Source organism: Jaculus jaculus, chromosome 1, assembly GCF_020740685.1.
Source record: "Jaculus jaculus isolate mJacJac1 chromosome 1, mJacJac1.mat.Y.cur, whole genome shotgun sequence".
NCBI lineage: Eukaryota > Metazoa > Chordata > Mammalia > Rodentia > Dipodidae > Jaculus > Jaculus jaculus.
Window position 1 is genome coordinate 244790100 of NC_059102.1, and position 24835 is coordinate 244814934.

Below are 24835 nucleotides of genomic sequence, written 5' to 3' on the forward strand. Positions count from 1 at the left end.
CTGTTGTTCGCTTGGATTTCTGTGTTGAGCATAAACAGGTTTCTTTACTGCCGGGCTTCCCAGTGTCCTGTGGATCTGCATGACTGGGGACATAGGCTATGCTTCTCAGACCATTTCACCATAGAGCCCTTTGAGGCAGGCCTTAGTGAACACTTTGCTCAGAGGCAAGGAGATGGGGGAGATGACGCTGAGAGCCAGTGACCTCAACCCGTCGCATCCTTCTTCTGACTTGGGGGGGACAGGGTGGAGGGGAGGCTCTGGAAGTACCTTTTCTTGCTGCCAGGAAGCACCATCGTGGGCTGTGCATGGGCCAAGGGTCTCTCAAAGCCATAGGCCAAGTTCACATTCCTCAACAGGCTCCCCTGTTGGAAGGGACACGTTCAGCCGATTTCTGCCTTCAGACTCCTAGCTCCGGCTCCAGTCCTGGTGAAGACTGCGAAAAGAGAGGCAGGTAGAATCTTGTTATTCATTCTTCAGCCTGTCCAGTCTGTTCAAAGCTCTCATTTGCCTTTGATGAACACACAGTTGAGCCCTTCCTAGGGGTTTCCACCAGTGTCGGTCAGTAAATACGTACTGGGTGAGTCAAAGATGACATGTAAGTTGAGAGTTCTTGGGCTTACAATTTACAGCCTAGGAGAGCTCTGGGGAGAGAGCCACGGAGACTATAAGACTATAAGACAGAGTAGAAACTCGGTGAATACAGAACGGTAGGGAGGGGGCTGGGACTGGATCATCAGGCCAGTTTTAACCGTCTTTAACAAGTTTCTTAATGCACCATCCATCCTGGGGGGCAAGGATATGCACGGAAGAGCCTCCTGCATCCTGTGGTAGGAAGGGGCTGATGGAGAGGCTGACCTAGCATGCTGCACAATTAGAAGTGGCCAGGCTTTGGGAAGGAGGTCTGAGAGATTTCACTGGCAACTCTTTTTCTCCGCTGAACGTTAGGTTAAAAATGACACAGCCAGCCAGGTGTGGTGACACATGCTTTTAATCCCAGCAGAGGCAGAGGTAGGAGGATCACTGTGACTTCCAGGCCACCTTGAGACTACATAGTGAATTCCAGATCGGCTTGTGCTAGAGTGAGACCCTGACTCAAGAAAAAAAAAAAATTCAAATAAAATAAAAATGGCAAAGTCCTTTGGACATCTGGTTATAGCTGGCCCTCCAGGACTAACTGTATATGACACAACTGTCCATCTGTGCACATATCATGGACACAAGAGGGACAGCTTAGTGCGGCTGGCTTCCCAGGGAAAGACCTGAGGAAGAACGTAGGTACCTCCTTGCTAAGGGCGTCTGCCTTGCCACTCTTCAGGGAAAAGGGATCCTGTGGTGCAGAGCTGGTGAGCCGCCCCAGACCCAGACAGGAGCCAGGACCCCTTCACAGGTTGACAGCAGTGCTTTGGCCAATAGTCTTGCTCCTGAGGCAATCCATGTAGCTCAACTGTGACATGCTGTCACATTCTTTCAATAGTGGCCATTGGGCAGCATGTGCACGGAAAATTGTCGCACACAATTCCAAAACCACCCCTTTATCTAGTGAGAGGCATAATACCAACACAATGTAGACATATTTATTCAAAACGAATATATGTATGTACACATGTAATGAAAGTTCAAGTGATGTGAATTGCTTAACAAACTCAAATAGAGTTGACAGGACTTCTTGAAGCTCTTCCTTATTTTCCTCCCCATGAATTTTCCTAAAGACCTGAGATTCTCAGTCTCCAAAGAGAGCTGTAAGAGGGAGTTAGGGTAACTTCCCAGAGGTCAAGAGCTAGAATTTTACCTGCTACTTGCATTTCTTCTCATCACCACATTGTGGCACTGTTGATGGCTATTTCTGTCCAGCCTACAGAACTAAGTCCAGGAGCAGGTTCTTTGCGGTTGTCAGATCCTGTAAAGGGGTTGGGGGGAGGGGAGACAGGAGGACTCTGCTCCGTTTTCTAAAATATTTTATTTATTTAAGAAAGAAAGAGACAGGGAGTGAGTAAGGGAGTGAGGGAGAGGGTGCTCCAAGGTCTCTAGACACTGCAAACAAACTTGACGCATGCACCACCCGTGTGCATCTGGCTGATGTGGGTTCTGGAGAATCGAACCTGAATCCTTAGGCTTCACAGGCATGTGCCTTACGTGCTAAGCCATCTCTCCAGCGCCTGCCCCCCCCCTCCGTTTTCTAAGCTCAGGCAAGGGAGCATTTCATCAGGCTCAGAAGGGCAAGTTTCCAGTGTCTGATTCAGCTGTCTTCCCAGCAGCAGAACCCCATGAGCCACCCTGGAAAGACACACTCCCAAGAATGAGCAAAGTAGCCTGCAGTACCTCTCTCACCAGAGAAACTAAATGCCAGTGCTGTGTCTAAATCTGCAGTGGGACCTCCCTCCAACAAGAACCATAATTTAATAAGATCCCTTTTTCAGGGAGATGGGGGCGAGAAGGAAAGAGGGCTAATTAAAACTAAGTACATGTATTAATAAAGTATAAAAACATGGAATGATACCAAGAGCCTTTTGTGACGTCACTGAAGCCTACTGGTGAGGTGCAAAGCCACTAGGAATACAAGAAGGGGAAGCTGGGTATGGTCAATTAGCATTTATTAGTTCATGATCACTAATTATGGGGTCTTGAGTAAATGACTTAACTTTTACATACCTCTCTTTTCTCACCTTCCAAGTTGGATTATATTAACTTCCTCAGAGGAATGGTGTGAGGATTCAAGATTGTTTAAGAACAGTACTTAGCACAATGCCTTGCACATCATAAATAATAACAGCATCATTGCCGGGGGTGGTGGTGCACGCCTTTAATCCCAGCACTTGGGAGGCAGAGGTAGCAAGATCATGGTGAGTTCGAGGCCAGGCTGAGACTATATAGTGAATTTCAGGACAGCCTGGGCTAGAGTAATAACCTACCTCAAAAAAAATAATAATAGCATCATTGTCATTCTTTGACTACAATGCCTGCTGACTGGAGCAGTCCCCGTATGCAGAATGGCCTTTGTAAAACCATCACTGAGTATCATGCCACTTACTGCTAACAAGCTACACCAGGTCTCAGCTTCTGGTACAGGGCGGGAATCTGTGATGAGAAGACACAGGTAGTTCACTGCAGTGCTTCTGGCAGCTTAGCTATGTTTTACGGACAGTGTAGATAGAATTGGTTGAGAAATACATGGGCCCACGGTGAGGCTTCTTGTTTGAGTCACTTTTATAAACAATTTTATGAAAAAAGTACATGGGCTACTTATTTAAGGTTATGACTATTGAATCAACATGAGCAAACATTAATTTTTGTGTGTAATGTGTGAGATGTGCACGCGTGTGTGTGTTTGTAGATGTGCATGTACAGGGGTCAGAGGTGAATGTCAGGTGTCTTCTGCCAACACCCATCCACATATTTTCTTGAGATGGAGTCTCTCACTGAAACCAGAGCTGCTGTTGTTCATCAGACTGGCTGACCAGCAAGCCCTGGCACTTCACCCCCATTCCCCGCAGGATGGGGGGTACAGGTGTGTATGGCTTTGTCCAGCTCTTTACATGGGTGTTGGCAGTAGAACTCAGATCATCTCAGCCTTCATGCTTGTGTTGCAAGTGCTCTGACCTGTCAAGCCACCTCTCCAACCCCGTAAACTGTGCATTTGCAATTGTCAGTAAAGAAACTTTTGGCCTTGATCACATCAAATGTAAGTAACTGAGTGAACTATGAACTGATGAAGATCACGGGGGCACAGCTCGAACCCCATGTCGTCAGAGAAAAGAACGATGCTGCCATATATCTTGAGCACCCTTGGCCTGCCTAGAACTGAGCGAGGGACCTGGGGGTATTAATACCTTCTGAGGAAAGAGCCTAGCACTGCCCCTAGATGCCCACACCCTGGGGTGCCTCCGCTGTCCAACCTGGAAAGCCCAGGCAGGGAGCTGAAAACTCAGACAGTGCGAGCAGGATTTGCTGTATTTGAGCACTCCTTGTAGACGGCAGGGTTGGCAAAGCAGAGAGGCATGTGGGGGTCCTACAACCGGAACTGGTGATAGCCAAGGTGTGGGAGGAATGTGACAGAGTATTTGGAGGAGACTGCCCTGGCAGAACCGAAAGTCTCTTTGGAAGAAAAAAAAATTCTAGAATCTTCTTCTAAAATCAGTGTCTGGGATGCTTTGAGTCCTTGTTAATTTGTTGTTGTTCAATATGGAGGAAAAAGCTGGCTGGGGACAGACGTAGACTATGAAGAAAGGGCAAAGGTGTGAGGGCCCAGAAGACACTTGGGAATCTGCGTTTGCCACCATCCAGCACCCTGACAGGAAGTGGTCCGATCCCCGTCTGCCTTGTGGAGAAGCCTGGCCCACTGTCCAAGGCCTCAAAATGCCCCACTGCTCTGGCTTGGGGGATTACGCACATAAACTCTGAACACCTTCCATGAGGAGAGAGTAAGAGAGGGTTGAGTGGTGTGTAAGGATGCTGCACACACAAGGAGTGGTCTGCAGGATCAGAAGCCAGTTTCCTAGAAGAAATGACACTTACCTCAGATCCGATAACCATCGGTGAGGAGGCCTGGTGGCACCTAAACTCGACACAGGCCCATTATTTCTGAAATAACAGCTTCCTAAAACCTGGGAAAGGCTACGTGTAATTAAGCCCCGCCCTGACAAGCCTAGCTTTTGGTCTAATCCTCTCTTTCAGTTATTCAACCAGGACTTGTAGAGCATCTATTACATGCCAGGGGCTGAGAGCTTGGGCAGATAGAAGCAAAAGACACCACCGTTTGGTGCCATGAAGGAAAAAGCAAAGAGGGAACAAAATGGTATATCCTGGAAAGATGGTGACTTCTCTCTGCCAGGTAGACAGCTTGAAAGTGCCAATAACACAGGAGTTTTTTTTTTTTTCTTTTAATCAAAATATGCATTTTCTTCAACAAAGAATCAGACACCTGGGTTAACCTGTGATTGCTGTTGGGATTTGTACTGTTTTGTATTCCTCCCCCAGCAGCCCATTTTTATATTGAGGCCCTAGAAAATACGAGTGATGAGACTCTCAGAGGAAATGGCATCGCTGGCCATTTCTATACTGGATTTTAGCAAAAATGGCTGAGAAGTGGATGTTGAGCATCACTTCTTTTTCTTTTATTTGTTATTTATTTATTTGAGTCAGAGACCGAGAGAGTGAGTGAGAATGGGCAAGCCAGGGCTTCCAGCCACTGCAAATGAACTACAGACATGTGTGCCCTCTTGTGCATCTGGCTTACGTGGGTCCTGGGGAATTGAACCTGGGTTGTTTGGCTTTTCAAGCAAGCGCCTTAACTGCTAAGCCATCCCTCCTTTTCTTTTATTTTACTTGAGGGAGGGAGGTAGGGAGGGAGGCAGGGAGGGAGGGGGAGAGAGAGAGAGAGAGAGAGAGAGAGAGAGGCAGATAGAGAGAATGGATGTGCCAAGGCCTTCAGCCTCTGCAAACGAACTCCAGATGCATGTGCCACCTTGTGCATCTGGCTTACGCGGATTCTAGGGAATTGAACCTGGGTCCTTAGGTTTCACAGTCAAGTGCCTTAACCACTAAGCCATTTCTCCAGCCCCATTATTACTTTTTTTTTTTTTTTTTTTTGAGGTTGGGTCTTACTATAGCCCAGGCTTACCTGGAACTAACTACGTAGTTTCAAGCTGGTCTTGAATGCGCAGCAGTCCTCCTACCACAGCTTCCAGAGTGCTGGGATTAAGGGTGTGTGCCACCATATGCCTCGCCGACATGAAGCATTTGTATCAGCCAGACCAGATGGGAGGTGTATGTGTGTGGTGTAGTGCAGTGTACATGGCACACAGTAACATGTGTGTGTGCATGATGTATGCCCGTATGTACAGACCTGCATGCCCCATGTGTGAGGGCCAGAGAAGGACCTTGGGTGTCCCTCTATGCCTCTTCCATCTTGCTTCTCTGAGACTGAACCTGGAGTTCACTGTTTTGTTTGTTTTTCTTCAAGGCAGGATCTCACTCTAGCTCAGGCTAATCTGGAACTTACCCTGTTCCCCTAGGCTGGCCTCAAACTCAAGGATCCTCCTACCTCAGCCTCCTGAGTGCTAGGATTAAAGGCATGGACTACCTGTTCCCACCATTTTTTGGTTAGTTGACCAGGGAGCCCAGCCATCTTTGTCTCTGTCACCGTCAGTACTGAGGTTACCAGCATGCCAGATGCCAAGCTTTAAAAAAAAAAAAAAAAAAAGTTAAAAATTTCCCCTAAGTACAGACAATAAGCCATGATAATTCCCTTCCACCGCCCCCCCCCACTGAATCCCTACTTCTTTCCAATTTGTCTTTTTTTTTTTAAGGTGAAGAATGAAGTATTTCTTATTTTTATTTTTATTTTTATTTATTTGAGAGCGACAGACACAGAGAGAAAGACAGATAGAGGGAGAGAGAGAGAGAATGGGCGCGCCAGGGCTTCCAGCCTCTGCAAACGAACTCCAGACGCGTGCGCCCCCTTGTGCATCTGGCTAACGTGGGACCTGGGGAACTGAGCCTCGAACCGGGGTCCTTAGGCTTCACAGGCAAGCGCTTAACCGCTAAGCCATCTCTCCAGCCCTGTCTTTCTTTTAATGTCATCATTTTCCCCCTCCTATTATGATGTCTTGTGTCAGGCACTGTGAGGTTATGGATATCCAGGCCATTTTGTGTCTGAAAGATTACATCGTAGGCAGTCCTGCCCTTCCATTGGCTCTTATATTCTTCGACCACCTCTTCTGCAGTAGTCCCTGAGCCTGGGAGGGTATGATAGAGATGTCTCAATGCTGAACATTCCCCTGTCACTTCTTCTCAGTACTTTTGTGAGTTTTGAGTCACCCTAGTGGTCACTGCCATCTGAAAAGAGAAGCTTCTCTACCAAAAGATGAGAGTAGCATTACTATATGGGCAGCAATATGAATATCTGGAGGGCAGTTTGGTGGGTATAATATACCATTTAGCCAGACAATAAGTAGTCGTTATTCCCCTAGAACTCATGACCTTCCCCCACCTTATAGGCTTTTGACTAGGCTTTTAGTTCCAGTCATGTGTTCCCTCATGTGGAGCGAGCCTAGTCCAATCAGACAGCAGTTGCTTTCCCCCATAACAACATGCCACTTTTGTACCAGTTAGCTGGCCAGCTGTAAGGCTTGCAGGATCCATTGCTGGTTAGCACTGTTGATAACTTCTCTCTCCCCAAAGGTTGCATGCTGCATAGCTCTTTCCATCTTTCCAGCATCCTGACAGCCAGTCAACAGGGGGGAGGTGTCCAGCTCAGCTCCAGCTTGATTTCTCAGTGACCTTGCAGCACAAGCATGTGCAGTCTTTAGCAATAGGGTCTTACTATTTAGTTCTGGTGTGCAACCAAGAGGCTTGGTAATAGCCTGTAATGTTTTGTCAAGATTTTTTTTTGGGGGGGGGGTGTAGGGTCTCACTCCAGCCCAGGCTGACCTGGAATTCACTATGTAGTCTCAGAGTGGCCTCAAACTCACTGTGATTCTCCTACCTTAGCATCCTGAGTACTGAGATTAAAGGCATATGCCACCACACCCGGCAAGATTTTTTTAAATTTTTATTTATTCATTTATTTGATAGGGAAAGAGAAAGATAGTGTGTGTGAGAGAGAGGGGGCGGGAGAGAGAATATGAGAATGAATAGGCATGCCAGGACCTCCAGCCACTGCGAACCAACTCCAGATGAATGTGCCACCTTGTGATCCGGCTTACATGGTTACTGGGGAATCAAACCTGGGTCCTTAGGCTTTGCAGTCAAGCACCTTAACCGCTAAGCCATCCCTCCAGCCCTATGCCAAGATTTTTACGTGAGTGATCAGATCTTCATGCTTGTGCAAAAAGTGCTTTTAACCACTGATCTATCTCCCCAGCCCCCATATTATTTGATTTTCCTCTTAGTAACGTCCTGTGAAGGAAGTTTCAATATATCAAAATTATGGAGGTGGGATGGAGAGATGGCTTAGTGGTTAAGCTCTTGCCTGTGAAGCCTAAGGACCCCGGTTCAAGGCTCGATTCCCCAGGACCCATGTTAGCCAGGTGCACAAGGCGGCGCATCCATCTGGAGTTCATGTGCAGTGGCTGGAAGCCCTCCCTGGCACGCCCATTCTCTCTGTGTCTGTCGCTCTTAAATAAATAAACAAAAAAAAATTAAAATATGGAGGCCACAAGTCAAGGAAGTCATCTGTTAAGATATGAACGTAGATTTGAGTCAATGAGAGCTCCGACTGACTCTTCTCCAAAAGCTACCGGGTCTCCCTCCTGAAGCTACGATCATTTCTGAGGATGGAAGGGGCCACAAAGAAACGCATTAACACGGGCCTCATGTCACTCCTATTTTCACTCTCCTCTCTTTAGAAACAACTCCTGGACCTCCTCTGCTGAGCTGGCACAGTTTTACCAGCACTGCCAACTCGAGGGCCCTGAGGAGCACGAACCGGGCACGGAGAGGTGCCAGCATGCAGGCCTGGGGCTAGCACCAGGGGCAGGGGCACCGTGCTGGGCACGCAGCTCACAGGCGCCGCGGAGGAGGGCGAGAGTCCTCGGCGATCAGCAGCGCCTGGCACCACGACAGGCTCGCAGAGGGTACCCACGGAGGGAGTCTATGAGCAGGAGGGCGGGGGGGTGTCACCCTGGTCCAGAGCTATGGCTCCCCTTTGGGAATCCCAGGGGAGCTACCCCAGACGGCAAAAATGAGGCCCCGAGCAAGCCCTGGCACCCAAGAGCGGCCGCTGGCGATGTGACTCGTCCCCAGGCGGGTGGACGCGTCTCACTGTGGGTCCAGCCGCGCGCGACACCATGAACCCTAACTTCTGCCGGGCCCTGGTGGAGAGGAGGCCCGTGGGGGTCCCCAGCGGCGTGCAACTGGGCTTGGGGTCTCCGCCCGGGCCGACGCTGCCCTCGCCCGAGCCCCTGGGCAACGTGCCCTTGCTGCTGTGCCCGGGCGCCGGCGAGCCCCCGTACTACGACGCCTGCGCGGGGGTGTTCCCGTACGTGCCGCTGGCCGGCGCCTTCGGGGTCTACGACTACCCGTTCGAGCCCGCCTTCATCCAGAAGCGCAACGAGCGCGAGCGGCAGCGCGTCAAGTGCGTGAACGAGGGCTACGCGCGCCTCCGCGGCCACCTGCCCGGCGCCCTGGCCGAGAAGCGGCTCAGCAAGGTGGAGACGCTGCGCGCCGCCATCCGCTACATCAAGTACCTGCAGGAGCTGCTCGGCGCCGCCCCGGACAGCGCGCCGCCCGCCGCCGCCGCCGCCTCCCCGCCGCCCGCCCGCCCCGGCCCCGGGGACGCGCCGCCGCGGCCCGAGCCCGCCGGCTCCTCCGCCTTCGCCTCGGCGCCGTTCCCGGAGTCCGGGGAATCGGGCCAGTGAGCGGGAGCTGCGTGGGGGGGAAGCTGGGTCACCGGCGGGCGGGGGGCTTGGGACAGCTCGGAGCGCACGCGCCGCAGCCCAGGACGGTCTTCCCCTGGGTCGGGTTCCCGCGTGGCCTCAGCCGTGCTGGATTTGCCGAGTCCCCCTGGAAGCGCCCTGCCTGGGTCCGTCCACGAGGTGGCCTCGGATGCTAAGCGGGAGCTAGCTCGCTCGTCCCCGGCTACGGAGGACCCTTTGCGCTCGGGGGGTGCCCCGTTGGAGCCCATAGATATGGAAGGAGGCCGGGGAGGGGGACGCGGGGGGTACCCTGGCAATACTCCTTGATGTCCTTGGTAGGACGATGACCTCCCTTCTCTCGCCTATCAGGACAGCCTGCTCATCTTTCCCCAGGTGAAGGACTTCTTTTTCTTTTTTTTTTCTTTTTTTTTTTTTTTGCCCTAAGACTTGTAAGTCTTTAGGCTCCGTTGGCACTGTGTTTGCATCAAGGGCTAAATAAAAGGATTGTTGAGTTTTGTGGTTGCTAAATCATTGTCTATCCTTATTCTACTTGTACCCCTTCATCCACCTTTTCAGCTCAGGACGCTTGCTACACGGGCGTAGGAGGTGTTAGCTCGTGCAGCCAACCACCATTTCCAGAGCGTTTAGTATCTGCCGGGACTGTGCACAGGATAGGCACAATGTTCCAGAGAGAAGGCACGCAAACCTTTGCATAATGAGGGGTGGGAGAGGTGAAGAATGAGTGACGTAAAGCATAGGGTCACTGCCCAGTGTGACAGGTGCCCTTCCAGAGCTGTGTACATCCAAGGTTGTCTGAGAGCCTTTCTCTCCAGTAGAGAAGAGGCGGACACAGTGGGGATGGGGGGAGGGGCCTTGGCCTGACCCTGGCTGGTACTGAATGGGAAGGGGATGGAAGTGTGCTGAGCTGGGCCACCTAGCACCTTCTCTGGACAGTGTCATGGGGATGGGGTAGGAGTGGTGAACCTACTCTTGGCATGAGGGACCTGTCTGAAGTTTATAGCTCCATACCACAGGTTCCCTTCCTGAACTTCATTGCTCAATCTTTTTTTATTCAAATGTTTTTTTTTCATTTTTATTTATTTATTTGTTTATTTTTGGTTTTTCGAGGTAGGGTCTCGCTCTAGCCCAGGCTGACCTGGAATTCACTGTGGAGTCTCAGGGTGACCTCGAACTCATGGCAATCCTCCTACCTCTGCCTCCCGAGTGCTGGGATTAAAGGCGTGTGCCACCATGCCCAGCTTGCTAAAAAAATATTTTTAATATTTTCTATTTATTAAGATGAAAGGGAGAGAAAGAAGCAGAGAGACAGAGAGAGGGAGGCAGATAGAGAATGGGCAAGCCAGGGCCAATAGCCACTGCAAAAGAACTCCAGATGCATGCATCACCATGCGCATCCGGCTTCTGTGGGTCCTGGAGAATCGAACCTAGGTTCTTTGGCTTTGCAGGCAAGAGCCTTAACCGCTAAGCCATGTCTCCAGCCCATTGCCCAGTTTTGAAACCTTCCATCCTGTCTCCCACTGCCCCTGCCCACTTCAATCCTGCCTGTAAGTAACACACACACACACACACACACACACACACACACACACACACCCCTTGGGGGCAGACCAGGATGCCACTGACTGGGTTGGAAGTAATGACAGCTGCCTGGCCTCAGGAGCTTGGGCCAGGCAGCAGGGGCTGAGTGCAGGCTAATTTTACACGCTGGGAGCAGAGTAATCCTCCCACCCCCGCTCCTGCCCCGCCTGCCTGGCTGCCTCAGCAGGACAGGCTCCACCAGGCCCAGTCCCCCGTGGTGGGGGCATTGGGGACACAGGGAGGAGAGGGCAGTGGGCTGGGGGACCAGGGAAAAGTGAAGGTGTCAGGGAAGCCATGGAGCCAGCCTCACCCCAGGACGAGGGTTCAAGGAAGAAGCAGCCCAAGAAGCCTGTTCCTGAGATCCTGCCAAGGCCACCCCGCGCCCTGTTCTGCCTGACCCTCCAGAACCCCCTGAGGAAGGCCTGCATCAGCATCGTGGAATGGAAGTATCCTTGAAGGCCTGGGCAGGAGGGAGTGTGAGGGTGTGGGGGAGGAGCATGGGTTGGGGTCCACAGAGCATAGACATGGAGGGTCAGGGCAACTGGGGACTTAGAATGAGGTGAACCACCGCAGGACAGCAGCAGACCCCTTTGAGGAAGAAAGGCCTCCCTCTACCACACTGGAGAGAGGGCTCCCTAAGTGGACCACCGCAGGCATGGGCAACAGCCAGAGAGGCTATTGACCATCTGTGGAAAGGGCCTGAATTCATGGGGACTGTTTCCAGCCGTGCCCAAGTCTACAGCCATCATGGGGCGCCACTGGGTGTTTTGAAGTGACAGTCCCATTTTGGAAGAAGGTGGCAGGAGAAGTGGCATCTGAGAAAATCTCTGGTGGTGGGATACATGCGAGCAAAGAGTGACAGTTCAAGGGAGGCTCCCACTGGGGCGGGTCTCAGCTGCAGGGGGTATGGGAGGAGAAAGTGGTTTAGGCCTGTTCCTAGTGGCTCCAGGTAGAGGTGAGCAAGCCTGGCTGGTCTAACTCAGACATAGCACCTTGGGTACAGGGACTTCAAATCCATCTCTGTGTTTACCTGAGCTCTACAAGAAAGAACGATGAAAATATCTGGGTTATTTGGGGAAAGGAGAAGCTACAGAGGGGAGAGGAGGCCTTTGTGGAATGGATTCTGAGAGAGTCAGGAATATTTGAAATATTTCTGGCATGCTCTAGAAGAGTAGGATTCCACCAGCTGTTCCTTGGAAGAAAGGAGAATGAGGGATAGTAGGGAGAATAAGGGAGACATGGGATATGTGGAGATTGGGGGGGGTCAGCCCTGCTCCCCGCAGCTGCACTGCACCAGGCCCCATTGCCTTTACGCACCTCCCTGCCCACCTGTTTACTATGATGGCAGCTTGGCCCGGTGGGTTCTCCCTTTTCTTCATCCTCTCCTCCTCTGAGTCCATTCCTCCCGTAGACCTCTGCCCTGCAGCCCTCCTCACTTTTCTTTTTTAATTATTTATTTATTTTCTTTTGTTTTAATTTTTTTTGTTCATTTTTTATTTATTTATTTGAGAGAGACAGAGAGATTGAGAACGGGCGCACCAGGGCTTCCAGCCACTGCAAACAAACTCCAGACGTGTGCGCCCCCTTGTGCATCTGGCTAACGTGGGTCCTGGGGAACTGAGCCTCGAACCGGGGTCCTTAGGCTTCACATGGAAGCGCTTAACCGCTAAGCCATCTCTCCAGCCCCATTTATTTATTTTCAAGCAGAAAGAGATAGAGATAGAAGAAAGAGAGAGAGAGAGAGAGAGAGAGAGAATGAATGGGCATACCAGGGCTTCTGCAAACAAACTCCAGATGCATGTGCCCCTTGTACATCTGGTTTACGTGGGTCTGTGGAATCAAACCTGGTTCCTTTGGCTTCACAGGCAAATGCCTTAACCGCTAAGCCATTTCCCCAGCCCTCTTTTCTTTATTTACATTAAAAAATATTTTATTTTGGTCTGGAGATATGGCTTAATGGCTAAGGCACTTGTCTGCAAAGCCAAAGGACCCAGGTTCAATTCCCCAGGACCCATGTAAGCAAGATGCACATGGCACATGCATCTGGAGTTCGTTTGCACTGGCTGGATGCCCTGGTGTGCTTATTTTCTCTCTTTCCCTCCCTATTTCTCTCTCTCAAATAAATAAATTAATTTAATTAAATAGGGGCTGGGGAGATGGCTTAGTAGTTAAGCATTTGCCTGTGAAGCCTAAGGACCCCAGTTCAAGGCTCAATTCCCCAGTACCCATGTAAGCCAGATGCACAAGGTGGCACATGTGTCTGGAGTTTATTTGCAGTGGCTAGAGGCCCTGGTGTGCCCATTTTCCTTCTCTCTCTCTCATAAGTAGAAATAAAATTATTTTTATTTTTTTAAATGTATTTTATTTATTTGAGAGAGAGAGAATGAGTGCACCAGGACCTCCAGCCACTGCAAACGAACTCCAGACGCATGTGCCACCTTGTGCATCTGGCCTATATGGATTCTGGGGAATTGAACCTTGTTCCTTTGGCTTTGCGGGCAAGTGCCTTAACCACTACACCATCTCTCCAGCCCTATTTTCAAACACTAGTGGAAAATAATGGGATATTTCAAGTAGACCACAAAGCGAGAGTCCTCCTCACCCCAAACTATACACCAAGGACTGTGTCTCTCCTTCCCTGCCACAGGCTTGCTTTCTAAAGCAAGTCAAGAAAAGCAGAGCCCCAGTGCCCTGGGAATGGCTGTGTAGGGCTGGGCGTGTCTGACGGGGGTACATGGAGCGAGTGCAGGTCTGTGCATGCTAGTGTGTGCACGTGGCTCCGAAAATTCAGCTTTCTCCTCTACAGCTCCCCCTTCCCAGGCTAGCACGCCACTTGCAGCGGCGATGAGATCCCTCAGCCTGCCCAGTACCAACCTCTCCCTGTCCCAAGAGTCTAAGTAGAAGGAAGGAGCCAGATCCTAGGGTGGAACTTATAGGAAAGTAGGGAAGGAGCCTCGTGTGCCAAGTCCCCCTGAGCCTGTCTGTCTCCTGGCACTATAGTAACAGTCCAGACTGCCTCTCGGGGCTCGCTTCCCTTCCACCTCACAAACCCTACAGCTCGTTCAGGGTTCTCCTTAACCTCGGTACCAGACCTTTCGAGACCATCATCTTACTCACCATCTTTGCCAACTGTGTGGCTCTGGCTGTGTACCTGCCTATGCCTGAAGACGACAACAACACTCTGAACCTCGGCCTGGTAAGATGGGGCTCCCCCACAGCCCTAGCCGGGAGTCGCCCCTAAGGAATCCTGTTCTGTGAGAGGTGCTTGGTGATTCAGGTCCTGATAACGTAGACTCCAATGCCCTAACTAACTACGAGAGCGATGAGTGGCCCTGCAGCTTCGCAGAGTAAACCTGCTCAGCTTAGGCTGCGAGACGACACCGGCATACTCAAGCTTTGGGCCTGAGTATGCGCAAGCTTTGTAGCAAGCACCCAACAGGAGCAAACTCGTGAACTCCTCCCAAGAGCCTCCCCTCCCCCCCCAAAAGTAGTGCCAGTTGATAGATGTGGAAGCTGAGCCTTGGCAAGGCAAGCCAGAGAGGCTGAATGCTAACTTCTCTCGATAGAATCTAGAAGAATGTTGCTACCACTGAGCTTGTCTGCCGGGGTATTTGATACAGGAATCCGCAGAGAGAACGGGCTTTAGGACTCTCCAATAGCATGCCTCCCACCCCTACACCAGCAGCCCGGCCATGGAGCCATCCAATGCCAGAGCTGGAAGGGATGTTCAAGAATTAGCTGATGCCCATCTCCTCCTCCCAATCTCATTCTGTTTTAAGCATTTTTATTTATTTATTTGCAAGCAAAGAGAGGTAGAAGAGAGATAGAGAGAATGGGGGGCTGGAGAGATGGCTTAGCGGTTAAGCGCTTGCCTGTGAAGCCTAAGGACCCCTGTTCGAGGCTCGGTTCCCCAGGTCCCACGTTAGCCAGATGCACAAGGGGGCGTACGCGTCTGGAGTTCGTTTGCAGAGGCTGGAAGCCCTGGCACGCCCATTCTCTCTCTCTCCCTCTATCTGTCTTTCTCTCTGTGTCTGTCGCTCTCAAATAAATAAATAAATAATTTAAAAAAAAAAAGAGAATGGGCATGGCAGGGCCTCCAGCCACTTCAAATAGATGCATGCGCTACTTTGTGCATCTGGATTTACTTGGGTACTGGAGAACTGAACTCAGATCCTTCAGCTCTACAGGCAAGTGCCTTAACTGCTGAGCCATCTCTTCAGCCCTCACTCTGTTTTGTGCAGGAGAAAACTGAGGCTTAGTAAGGTTCAGGGATGTACCCAAATGCTAGTTAATAAAAAAAATGACTAGCATTTAGTTAATGCTTATTAGCTATTAGGCTTTGGGCCAAGTAGTTCTCATTATTGAATTGTTGAATCTCTAAACAAATCCTGTGGTATAGTATTAGACCCTATTAAAAGACAAAAAAAAAAAAATTAACTGTGAGAGTTGAAGAAATTTAGGTCCCTTGCTCAGTGTGACCCCCATCTAAGCCCTGCAGTAGGGCTTCACACTTGGGTCTTACTGGCTTTGTAACCTGTCTGGGTTCCCCCAGGTGGTGGTAACAATGAGGTCTTATAGAGAAAGCCCACCTATGGGCTGGAAGGCTGGCTCAGTGGTTAAGGCGCTTGCCTGAAAAGCCCAAAGACCTAGGTTCAACTCCACAGGACCCACATAAGCCAGGTGCACAAGGGGGCACACACACCTGGAGTTCTTTTGCAGTGGCTGGAGGCCCTGGCGTGCCCATTCTCTCTTTACCTGCCTATTTCTGTTTCTCTCTCTCTCTCAAATAAATAAATAAAAATAAAATATTAAGCCGGGCATGGTGGCGCACACCTTTAATCCTAGCACTCGGGAGGCAGAGGTAGGAGAATCGCCGTGCATTCAAGGCCACTGAGCTAGAGTGAGACCCTACCTTGAAAAACCAAAAGTAAAATAAAATAAAATATTAAAAAAGAGAGAGAAAGCCCACCTAGAAACTGGGGATGTGGCTTAGTGGTGGAATACTCGCTTAGCCTGTTGGAGGCCTGGGTTCAATCCCCAGGACCATCAAATCAACAAACAGGACAAGACGATGGAGTTCTGTTTCTCCAGGGCTTTCCCTGCGCTGGAGCCGCAGGGGTCAGGGAGAAGAGACCATCGGCATGCATCCAGGGCCTTTCTTCCAGCCTGGTTTCCATGGGGATCTGTCCTGAGCTGGGAGAAGCTGGATGCTAAATGTGTGTTTGCTATGACTGGAAGAAACTAAGCTCTGCGGGGGAAGGAGAGGGCACAGCCAGTGCAGTGCTGCTCATGCTGCTGAGGAAGGCGTCGTGTGCAGCCTGGACCGCTCATAGGCCTATGCTTAGCTCCCCAAGTCCATGGATCTGAGGAGGACACTGGGTTTACACTGCGTTACAGAACTACACAGTGCGGGGCCTTGGATCCATGTGTACTCTTTAAGAAGTTGACGACTTTTGCAAGAAACTGTCCTCTTTGGAGGACATTAAATTACACCGTGGTGGTTATGTGGACTTCCATCTTGAGACACAATGGCTACCTCATAGTTTTCACATGGCCCTTGTGGTGTCTTCCTTTTGTCTGTGGGCTGGAGCTGCAGACATTAGGTCTAGAGCTCAGAAAAATGGTACCCTAAAGAGGAAAGCTGACCAGTAACCATTCCAAAGCAGCCAGTGCCTCCAGGTCAGCCAGAGCTTCAGGGGCCAGTCACTCCAGGACGATCACTTAGCTGATCCCTCTGTGTGACGCTCAGAGAGAAGGCCATCTCTAAGGTGACCATATCTTGTCATCTCCCCAATGCCCAGAAGAGGGACATAATAGCCGGAGGAAGTGAGATTAGGCACTTCCCTCCCCCTTAAACTATCAGCTACTTTTTAGTCCTAGGAAAGCTGGGGACTTTCCAGTTATTTAAACTAACCCACAGCTTATAAGGAGGAGGCTGATGTAATTCTCAATTAACTTTTCTCATCCATTTTATAAATATATACTTAGTATCTATTATGTCCCTGGCATACACTAGAGATATCACTGAGAGCCAAGCAGGCATAGTTTCCATCTTCACAGAGCTTAATTAAGTAAGTTGCTTATGCAGGTAGTTACAATTAAACCAGTTAAACAGGTACTTAAGATGAAATGGGCACATCGAGGACATGGTAGCACTCTCTTATAATCCCAGTACTTGGAAGGTAGGGGCAGGAAGTGCAGAAGTTCGAAGTCGTTCTTGGCTGCATGGTGGGATAGAAGCGTGCCTGTGGTGATAATGGCCGTGAGAGGAGTTGGCAGCAGGATCTGTGAGGGCCATGCAACAAGTCAGTTGTCAATGCCTGAGAAAGGCTGTGTGCATGAGGGGGAGAAGGAAAAGGCCTTTTTTTGGGGGGGGGGCGGGGGGTTGAGGTAGGGTTTCACTGTAGCTCAGGCTGACCTGGAATTCACTACGTAGTCTCAGGGTGGCCTCGAACTCACAGCAGTCCTCCTACCCTTGCTTCCCGAGTGCTGGGATTAAAGGCGTGCGCCACCACGCCCGGCTGATCTCCTTTTTGAACAAGAAGCTCCCATTTTCATGTGCGCTGGGTCTTCCCAGTGATATAGCCGGTTCCTGTTGAGGGGCGGGGCCATTCCTCATAGCACTGCAGAAGGGCCAGGCAAGAAGAGGGTCTGGATGGAGGAAGCCATTTAGGCAAAAGGCTGGAGGCAAGGTTGGGGCCTCAAAATGGGCCACCACAGCATGGACTGGTGTGAGATGGGAGCAGAGAAAGGGACAGGAAGCTATGGTTGCAGGAATCAGAGCCATGGATAGGAGGGCAGCCTAGCAGGCTGGATAGGACTTGGTGACTGACCTCTTGCATAAGGTGTGAGGACAAAGCCTTGGGGAGGCAAGGGGAGGGCGAGAATGGCCCCAGGCGTCTCTGGGTAGGAGACAGAATGGTGGTGTCGCTCAGTGAGGCAGCATCGGGAACAAGGTGAGTTCTGTCTCAGCCACGTGGGAGTGTTGGCGTCCATGGCTACCCACTGGGCAATGGCTCTGCAGGCCTGAACATTTGGTGACAGAGTTTCTCCATGTTGGCATGTGCCATGTTATTTGGGATGGGGGAATAGATTAGGTAAAGCCAATTCAGGAAGCCTTCCTTATGTGCAAGCGGAGTTAGAGTGCTGGAACCATGATTGTGGGCGGGAACCCTGACACTTCTCTATGGGAATGGACTCTCCAGGACGCCCCTCTCCTGCCTGCCCTCTTTCTTGTAGCATTCTTTGAGGACAGCTGACCCACAGTTCTTAGGGTGTGGGGTGTTCCCCCCAGTCTGCCTGTTCTGAAGTGGGGAAGCCAGGGCTCTTCTCTGAACAGAAGAGAAAACTGAGGCCCAGGGAGGGCAGAGAATTCCAGTGATACACAGTGGGCCACAGAGTGGCAAGAAGCGGACCAGGGTGCTGATGTCTTGGCCAGTCATATGATCTGGCAGTGGGTGGGGGTGTGGGCTCTGAAGTCAGCCACAGTGGAGAAGCAGCGTGGCATGGTGATTAGGAAAATGGATCTGGGAGCTGGAACACGTGGTCTTGAGTCTCCACTCCCTTCATAGCCTGGCTGTGTTATTTTGGACATGTGATCTATCTATTCTTTTCCCTCAGCATCCTCCTTTATAAAGTGGGATAACATAGGCCTGAGAAGTTTCTGGATGCATAATGGCTTTCTAGGTTATGGTGCTTTGCCCATCAACATTAGGAACTTTCTCTAGTGGGTCTCACTCAGAGTGGGTGACCAGACCCTCAGTCCCTGGTCAGTGGCATCCCCAGGTTGCTCTAGAGTCCAAGATCATTACCCCCAACAGTTATGCCAAAGGACTGTTTCAGATAAAAAGGAATCCCTCTTTGCTCCCCCCGCTAGCTGTCCCTGCTCTCATTAGCTCTTTCTCCTCTCTTTGAAGCAACCAGCACGTCTCATCATCTCAAGCAACATCATCTAGTATTTTCTGAGGCTTACATTCTATTGTGCACACTTCAGATGCTTTTCTGGTAGCATCACACCTCATGTCCACCGCACAGGCGCAGCTGGCTCATGGGTAGCCCTGGACCCTTTGTGGAGGAGGGGCTGAACAGAGCCTTGGCCTCTCTCCATAACCCTGCTTTCCCTTGACTGTAGAGCTGCTGTCCAGGCCAAAAGGGATATTCAGAGTTGTCCATTCTGGCCTGGAGGCCTGACTACACTCACCCAAGAGAGAAGTCTGACATAGGTGTTAGGTGCTAACACAGTCAGGCCCCAGTAGTCTCCTAGGAGAACAGGATGGGAACTGGAGCAGAGATCACAAAGGGGCTCCATTGTCAGGAAAGTAGCAAAATGGGTCTAGACATCAAACTGCCCCACCTCAGGAAGGGCAGCAACATTTTCAAATGAAACTGGGGCCAAGACTAGAACCCAGGGCCTGTCTCTCAGCCAGCCCTAGACTCTCATATCCTGCCTGCTCCCCAAGATATGAAGGAGGCTGCTGCTGGGAAGACCCTACTTAAACTAAAGAGATTTGGGGGGCTATCATTTCAACCTTGTTCAATTTAAGGGGACCTATGAGATCCAACAGCAATGGTCAGAGCTCCTAATTATTGATTAGAAACGTTCTTTTGCTATAATCACTTCTTTCATCCTTGAGGCAATCCTCAAGGCGGTATCAAATAATGCATTTCAAAAAGTGAAGTGTAACTGATTAAAATACAGAAGGAGCCAGGCATGGTGGTGTGTCCCTTTAATCCCAGACTCCACAAGTTCTAGGTCAGCTGGGGGCTAGAGGGTGAGTCCTTGGTCAGGCTGGGCTAGAATGAGACCCTGCCTCAAAAAAAAAAGTATCAACCATAAAAATACAGAAGGAACAAATGTCAAAGATTAATTTGGGTCATAAGAGAATAGGCAGGAAGGTAAAGCTGGTTCACAGAGAACTGGTGGAAGAGAATTTAGGGATAGAGGAGGAGAAAGGACGAAGCAGGCATGGCAGGGTAGATTCCACCCATGGGGCAATAAAACTAGCCAGCTGGTCTGTCTTTCTATCAGGTGGAGCCTGCCTCTACAGGACCCAGCAGCGAGAGTGCAATACAGGAGCACCCTGCAGGATGGTGGTGGTTTTCAAAGGACAGGGGAGGGAGGAGGACTTCTGTCCACCTTTAGCAATGCCTAAAATCATGAAGGTAGAGGTAGGGAGCACAGGACTGCCCTTCCCCTAACACAGAAGTATCTGGTCCCAATGTCAACTACAGCTGAGGTTGAGAAACACTGTCCTAGACAGTTAAATAACCTTGGCCAGGATTGTTATAGAATATTCCACCGTGACAGTAAAAGGGTATGGTGTCTGCCTTCCTTCCTTCCGAGCTCTGGAAGAATTTTCCTGATAGCTATAGTGGGCACTGCCTACTGCTCATGTGGGGCAGTGTTAAGTGGGCTCCAGAATGCTTCTAATTCTGCCCCTCCTCGGCTCCAGGACACTCACTGTCCCTAAGCCATCATGGGCTGCTCTAGCCCTCTGCTACATTCCTGGGGTTCGGGTTGCCACCCAGTGTCCTCTGTGAGGTGAGAGGCTAAGCCTTTGGCAGCCAGGACATTTCTCTTTTTATAGGGTCTGGAATGTTCTGCCCACGCCTGCAGCCAGCAGCCCACTCTGCCTTGCCATGTGGGTAGACCGGACCTTCAAAACGACCCTACTCTGGCCTTGCCTTCTTTTAGATCACAAGAGTGGTCAGAGCCAGGGCCACTGTGCAGAGCACCGGCCATCCCCAAGAGTCTGCGAAAGTAAAGCAGATGCCTTGCTTCAACCCCCCTCCCCTACCTCTCCCTGACACAAGGGATCAGTTCCCTTTTAGGGCACTAAGCACCCCCATCAAATCTGCCCCCTGCACACCAGGGACAGGTATTGTGGCTTAACAATAAAAGCTTAGGGAAAACTGTAGGTACTGTGCCAAGCTGAGACGCCTTTAGAGGAAGCAGGGCGGGGGGGGGGGTAAGTATGGGGGAAGCATGGAACTTTCGAATCAGGACCAGCCTGTCTTTAGTCTGCACGTGTGTTGACAGCTTCCTACACTGAGCCTCCATTGTCCCCTGCGTGATCAGGGGAGCCCGTACCTCCCCTTTCAGAACTGTTAGATCCCTGTGTGACACGACCTCATGTCCCGCCTGGCCCACAGGAGCTGTGCAGTAAATAAGAGTTCATCTCTTCCCTTCTTGCCCCGCTGGCATGGACAGCCCGCAGTCAATTCACTCAGGCCGCACTCAGGCCTGCCAGGGCACTATGGGGCTCTGAGCACAAGGCAACACATCTATCTAGGTGTGGTGAGCCCGCCCCCACCTTTTTTTTTTTTTTTAGGAATTTGGGTTTTTTTTTTAAAAAATATATATATATATATATATATTTTGGTTTTCTGAGGTAGGGTCTCACTGTAGCCCAGGCTGACCTGGAATTCACTATGGAGTCTCAGGGTGGCCACGAACTCATGGCAATCCTCCTACTTCTGCCTCCCAGTGCTGGGATTAAAGGCATGTGCCACCACGCCCAGCTAAGTTTTTTAAAATAATTATTTATTTATTTATTTATTTTTATTTGCAAACAGAGAGAGACAGACAGAGAGAATGGGTGCACCAGGGCCTCCAGCCACTGCAAACGAACTCCAGATGCATGCGCCACCTTGTGCATCTGGCTTACATGGGTTCTGGGGAATTGAACCTGGGTCCTTTGGCTTCACAGGCAAATGTCTTAACCGTTAATCCATCTCTCCAGTGCTGAGCCTGCCCTTTCTCTCCACACCCCACCCCCAAGGCATGGCACGGTGATTGAGACCATGGAGTTTAAACTGTAACTACATAGGATGGCTTGCCCCTTGGTAGCTGTGGGATCCTGGAGACCTTCCTCCCTCTGTTTCCATTGGCTTATCTGTAAAGTGGGGTGAAAGGGCCTGCTGCACAGGGCTTCTGCCAGTGAGGAATGCAGTTAAAACGGGTCCTGCACATAGGTAGCTGCTTACCAAGGCTTAGCTGCTCCCCTCATTACTACCCAGGGCAGTGATGGTCCTGACCCCTCTCAGCTCGGCCCTCCGCTCTCCCCTGCATTCCCTCCTGTGCCTTAGTCCCACTTCTCTATTTAATGGCCTTGGCATGTTTGTTCACTCGTCCTGAGCGAACCGGGTTTGCCAGTGTGGATGAGAATCAATGGGATGACAAGCCCAAGAGGTTCTGATGTCACAGGAGATCCACCCAAATGATGTCCATTTCGGCAAAGAGTTCATTGAGCTAACTATAGCTACACCTCTCACTCTTCACAAGTCATTTTCCAAACCTGGAAGCTGAGGTGAGGGATCAGGGAGATGCCAGGCTGAGACACCCCATGGATAGGGTAGCCAAGCTGTAACCCATCAGGCTGGCACACAGGAAGAGTTGTTGACTTGGGCCCTGGCCAACTCCCTTCCCCTCTTAGTTTTGTTTTCCTCATTTACAAAATAGAAAATACAGTTCCTTTGCAGCAGGGGGTCTCAGGGCACACTGCAGTGTATAGGGAATTTCCTTCTTATTTTGACCTGGAACTCACTCTGTGTTCTCAGGGTGGCCTCGAACTCACGGTGATTCTTCTACCTCTGCTTCCCGAGTGCTGGGGTTAAAGGTGTGCACCACCACGCCCGGCTTATAGGGAATTTTTAAGGGATTGGCTATGAATTCACTTCACTTGTATTCCTAGCTCACTTCTCCCTGGGATACAGGAATCATCTTCTGTCACAGTTCTTTTTTTGTTTGGTTTTCCATTATTTTTTTGGTTGTTTTTCAAGGTAGGGTCACTCTAATTCAGGCTGACCTGGAATTCACATGTGGTTTCAGGGTGGCTTCGAATTCATGGCGATCCTCCTACCTCTGCCTCCTGAGTGCTGGGATTAAAGGTGTGCACCACCACACCCAGATTGCCACCCAGTCACCTGACTGCCCTGGGTTGTGCCTCACACAGTGTTAAGGTCACAGAGGTCACAGGTGCTCTGTACTTTATTGGGACAGGAATCCAGGCAAGGCTGGATAGACCCTGCTTTCTTTGAACCCCAAGGCCATGGCACTGTGAGGTCCACCCCTGGGATGATTCACAGGCCTTAGGAAACAAAAGCCAGGTATCCTGCCACAGACCTCCCTAGAGGCAAGGAGGCCTGTCTACTTCTAGGATCAAGAAAGGAGGAAAAGTCAGTGGAGAAGGAAGCCATTACCAGTGTAGACGTTTCTTCTAGTCAGGCTTATCCCAAACACCTTGGGAGGTCCCAGAAGGAAAGGGATGTGTGGGGACACCCTCGCTGACTTCTGTTCCACACCAGCCTGAACCCCAGCTGCCATCATCCAAATCGTCTTGGTCTCTGTGAAGCAAACAGGCCCCAGAGAGTGACCCTGCACCCTCTCCCCCGGGAATCTAAGTATTCACGTCTATGCAGGTCGCATGCCTGGGCCCTAGGAAGGAATCCTTCTGTAGCTCTGGTGCCTCTTGGCTCCTCTCCATGAGCCTCGTTGAGGTTGTTTCTGAGGGCTCCAAAGCTCCCAGACCTCTCCATGGAGGTCATGTGAGACTCTCAAACAAAACCACAGAGCAGGGCTGGAGGGATGGCTTAGCAGTTAAGGCACTTGCCTGAAAAGCCAAAGGTTCCAGGTTCAATTCCCCAGTACCCATGTAAGCCAGATGCACATGGTGGCACACATGCATCTGGAGTTCATTTGCAGTGGCTAGAAGCCCTGGCATGCCAATTTTTTCTCTCTCTCTCTCTCTCTGTATCTCAGTCTCTGCCTGCATTTTTCTCTCTCTCTCAAATAAATAAATTACTTAAATCAGATATTAAAAAAAACAACAAGAGCAACTCACAGTGTTTGGGGCAGGGGTTCGAGGGAGGGAGGGATGAGGACAGCTGCCCTTTTGTCCAGACAGACAGTCCTGGGCAGATATCCTTGCAGGAGACCCTGGCTGGCTGCCACCATCTTTCCCCAAAGCCTGGGGCACGCCAGGGCAGGAGTCATTCAGGCCTGGCTAACCCCTAGGGATGGAAATAGAGGCAGTGGGAGGCCGAGGGGATGTGCATTCTGACCTCTTTTCAGCCTGGAACGTTGGGAGTGCCTGGTTGTAATGGGCTTAGGTTCACACACCAGTCACCCTCTGCCAAGCGTGGTGCTGGGAGCTCCATTACAGGCCTGACGGTGGGGAACCAGACCCCCTTCAATTGCTGCATTGTAATGAAGGCTCTTGAAAGGGTTAGCAATGGAACTCTCACCCCACAAAGTTAGCCAGTCTCCTGGTCCTCCCCTGTTTTTAGGAGACCGAGAGATTGGGGGTTGGAGTCAGGATCTGTCTGTCACCTCTGCTCTGCTATCAGCCTGAAGCCCAGCATCTTAGGAAGGGAGATTCCAATTCTGTACTTGTCTCTACATTATGTCACAGAAGAGATCACGACTTACCATTGCTCACTCGGTCAGGAAATATTTCTTGAGTGCTTTCAACGTGCCAGGCAGTATGATGCGTCTGAAACAGAGTTCAGATGACAATCTGTAAGGAAAGACTCATCTATTATTTGTAACTTCCTGCCTGCTGTGGATTGATATGTGGCCCTCCTGTGTCGGATAACTTCAGAGCCATATGCAGTGTGGGATTCGCCAAGTGACTGACAAATCCAGGTTTGTCTACAGGTCATGCATGCGTCGGGAAGTTGCTGCGCATTGAATGAGATTCTCCTGGCGCTCCACCAATGGGCCTACCCTGGCCCACAGTCTACTCCTTAGGCAGTAAGGCCCTGACACTATCTGTCATATGGCTGTTCTAGATGCAGGTGACATAGAAGGGACCAGAGCAACCCCCTTATATTCGTGTCAGGAGATAGTTGAGGTAATAAACAAGTAGTTGGCAAGTTAAGTC

General features: G+C 50.6%; 2 protein-coding genes across 2 annotated transcripts in view; both read left to right on the forward strand.

The window, feature by feature from the left end:
* Positions 1-8786: 8786 nt before the first annotated feature.
* Ascl5 (achaete-scute family bHLH transcription factor 5) lies at positions 8787-9356 on the forward strand. Its single transcript, XM_004661549.2, has one exon. The coding sequence runs from the start codon at positions 8787-8789 to the stop codon at positions 9354-9356; it is 570 nt and encodes a 189-aa protein (XP_004661606.2).
* Positions 9357-11148: 1792 nt separating this feature from the next.
* Positions 11149-24835, forward strand: part of Cacna1s (calcium voltage-gated channel subunit alpha1 S) — a 70532-nt gene continuing 56845 nt past the window's right edge. Inside the window, exons 1-2 of the mRNA XM_004661550.2 lie at positions 11149-11398; positions 14043-14148. Coding sequence (XP_004661607.2) covers positions 11247-11398; positions 14043-14148 — 258 coding nt within the window. The 5' untranslated portion in view covers positions 11149-11246. The remainder of the gene's footprint in view (positions 11399-14042; positions 14149-24835) is intronic.

What these genes read in the sequence shown, in the direction of transcription:
- Ascl5 (XM_004661549.2), top strand. Translation starts at nt 8,787, where the DNA reads ATGAACCCTAACTTCTGCCGGGCCCTGGTGGAGAGGAGGCCCGTGGGG.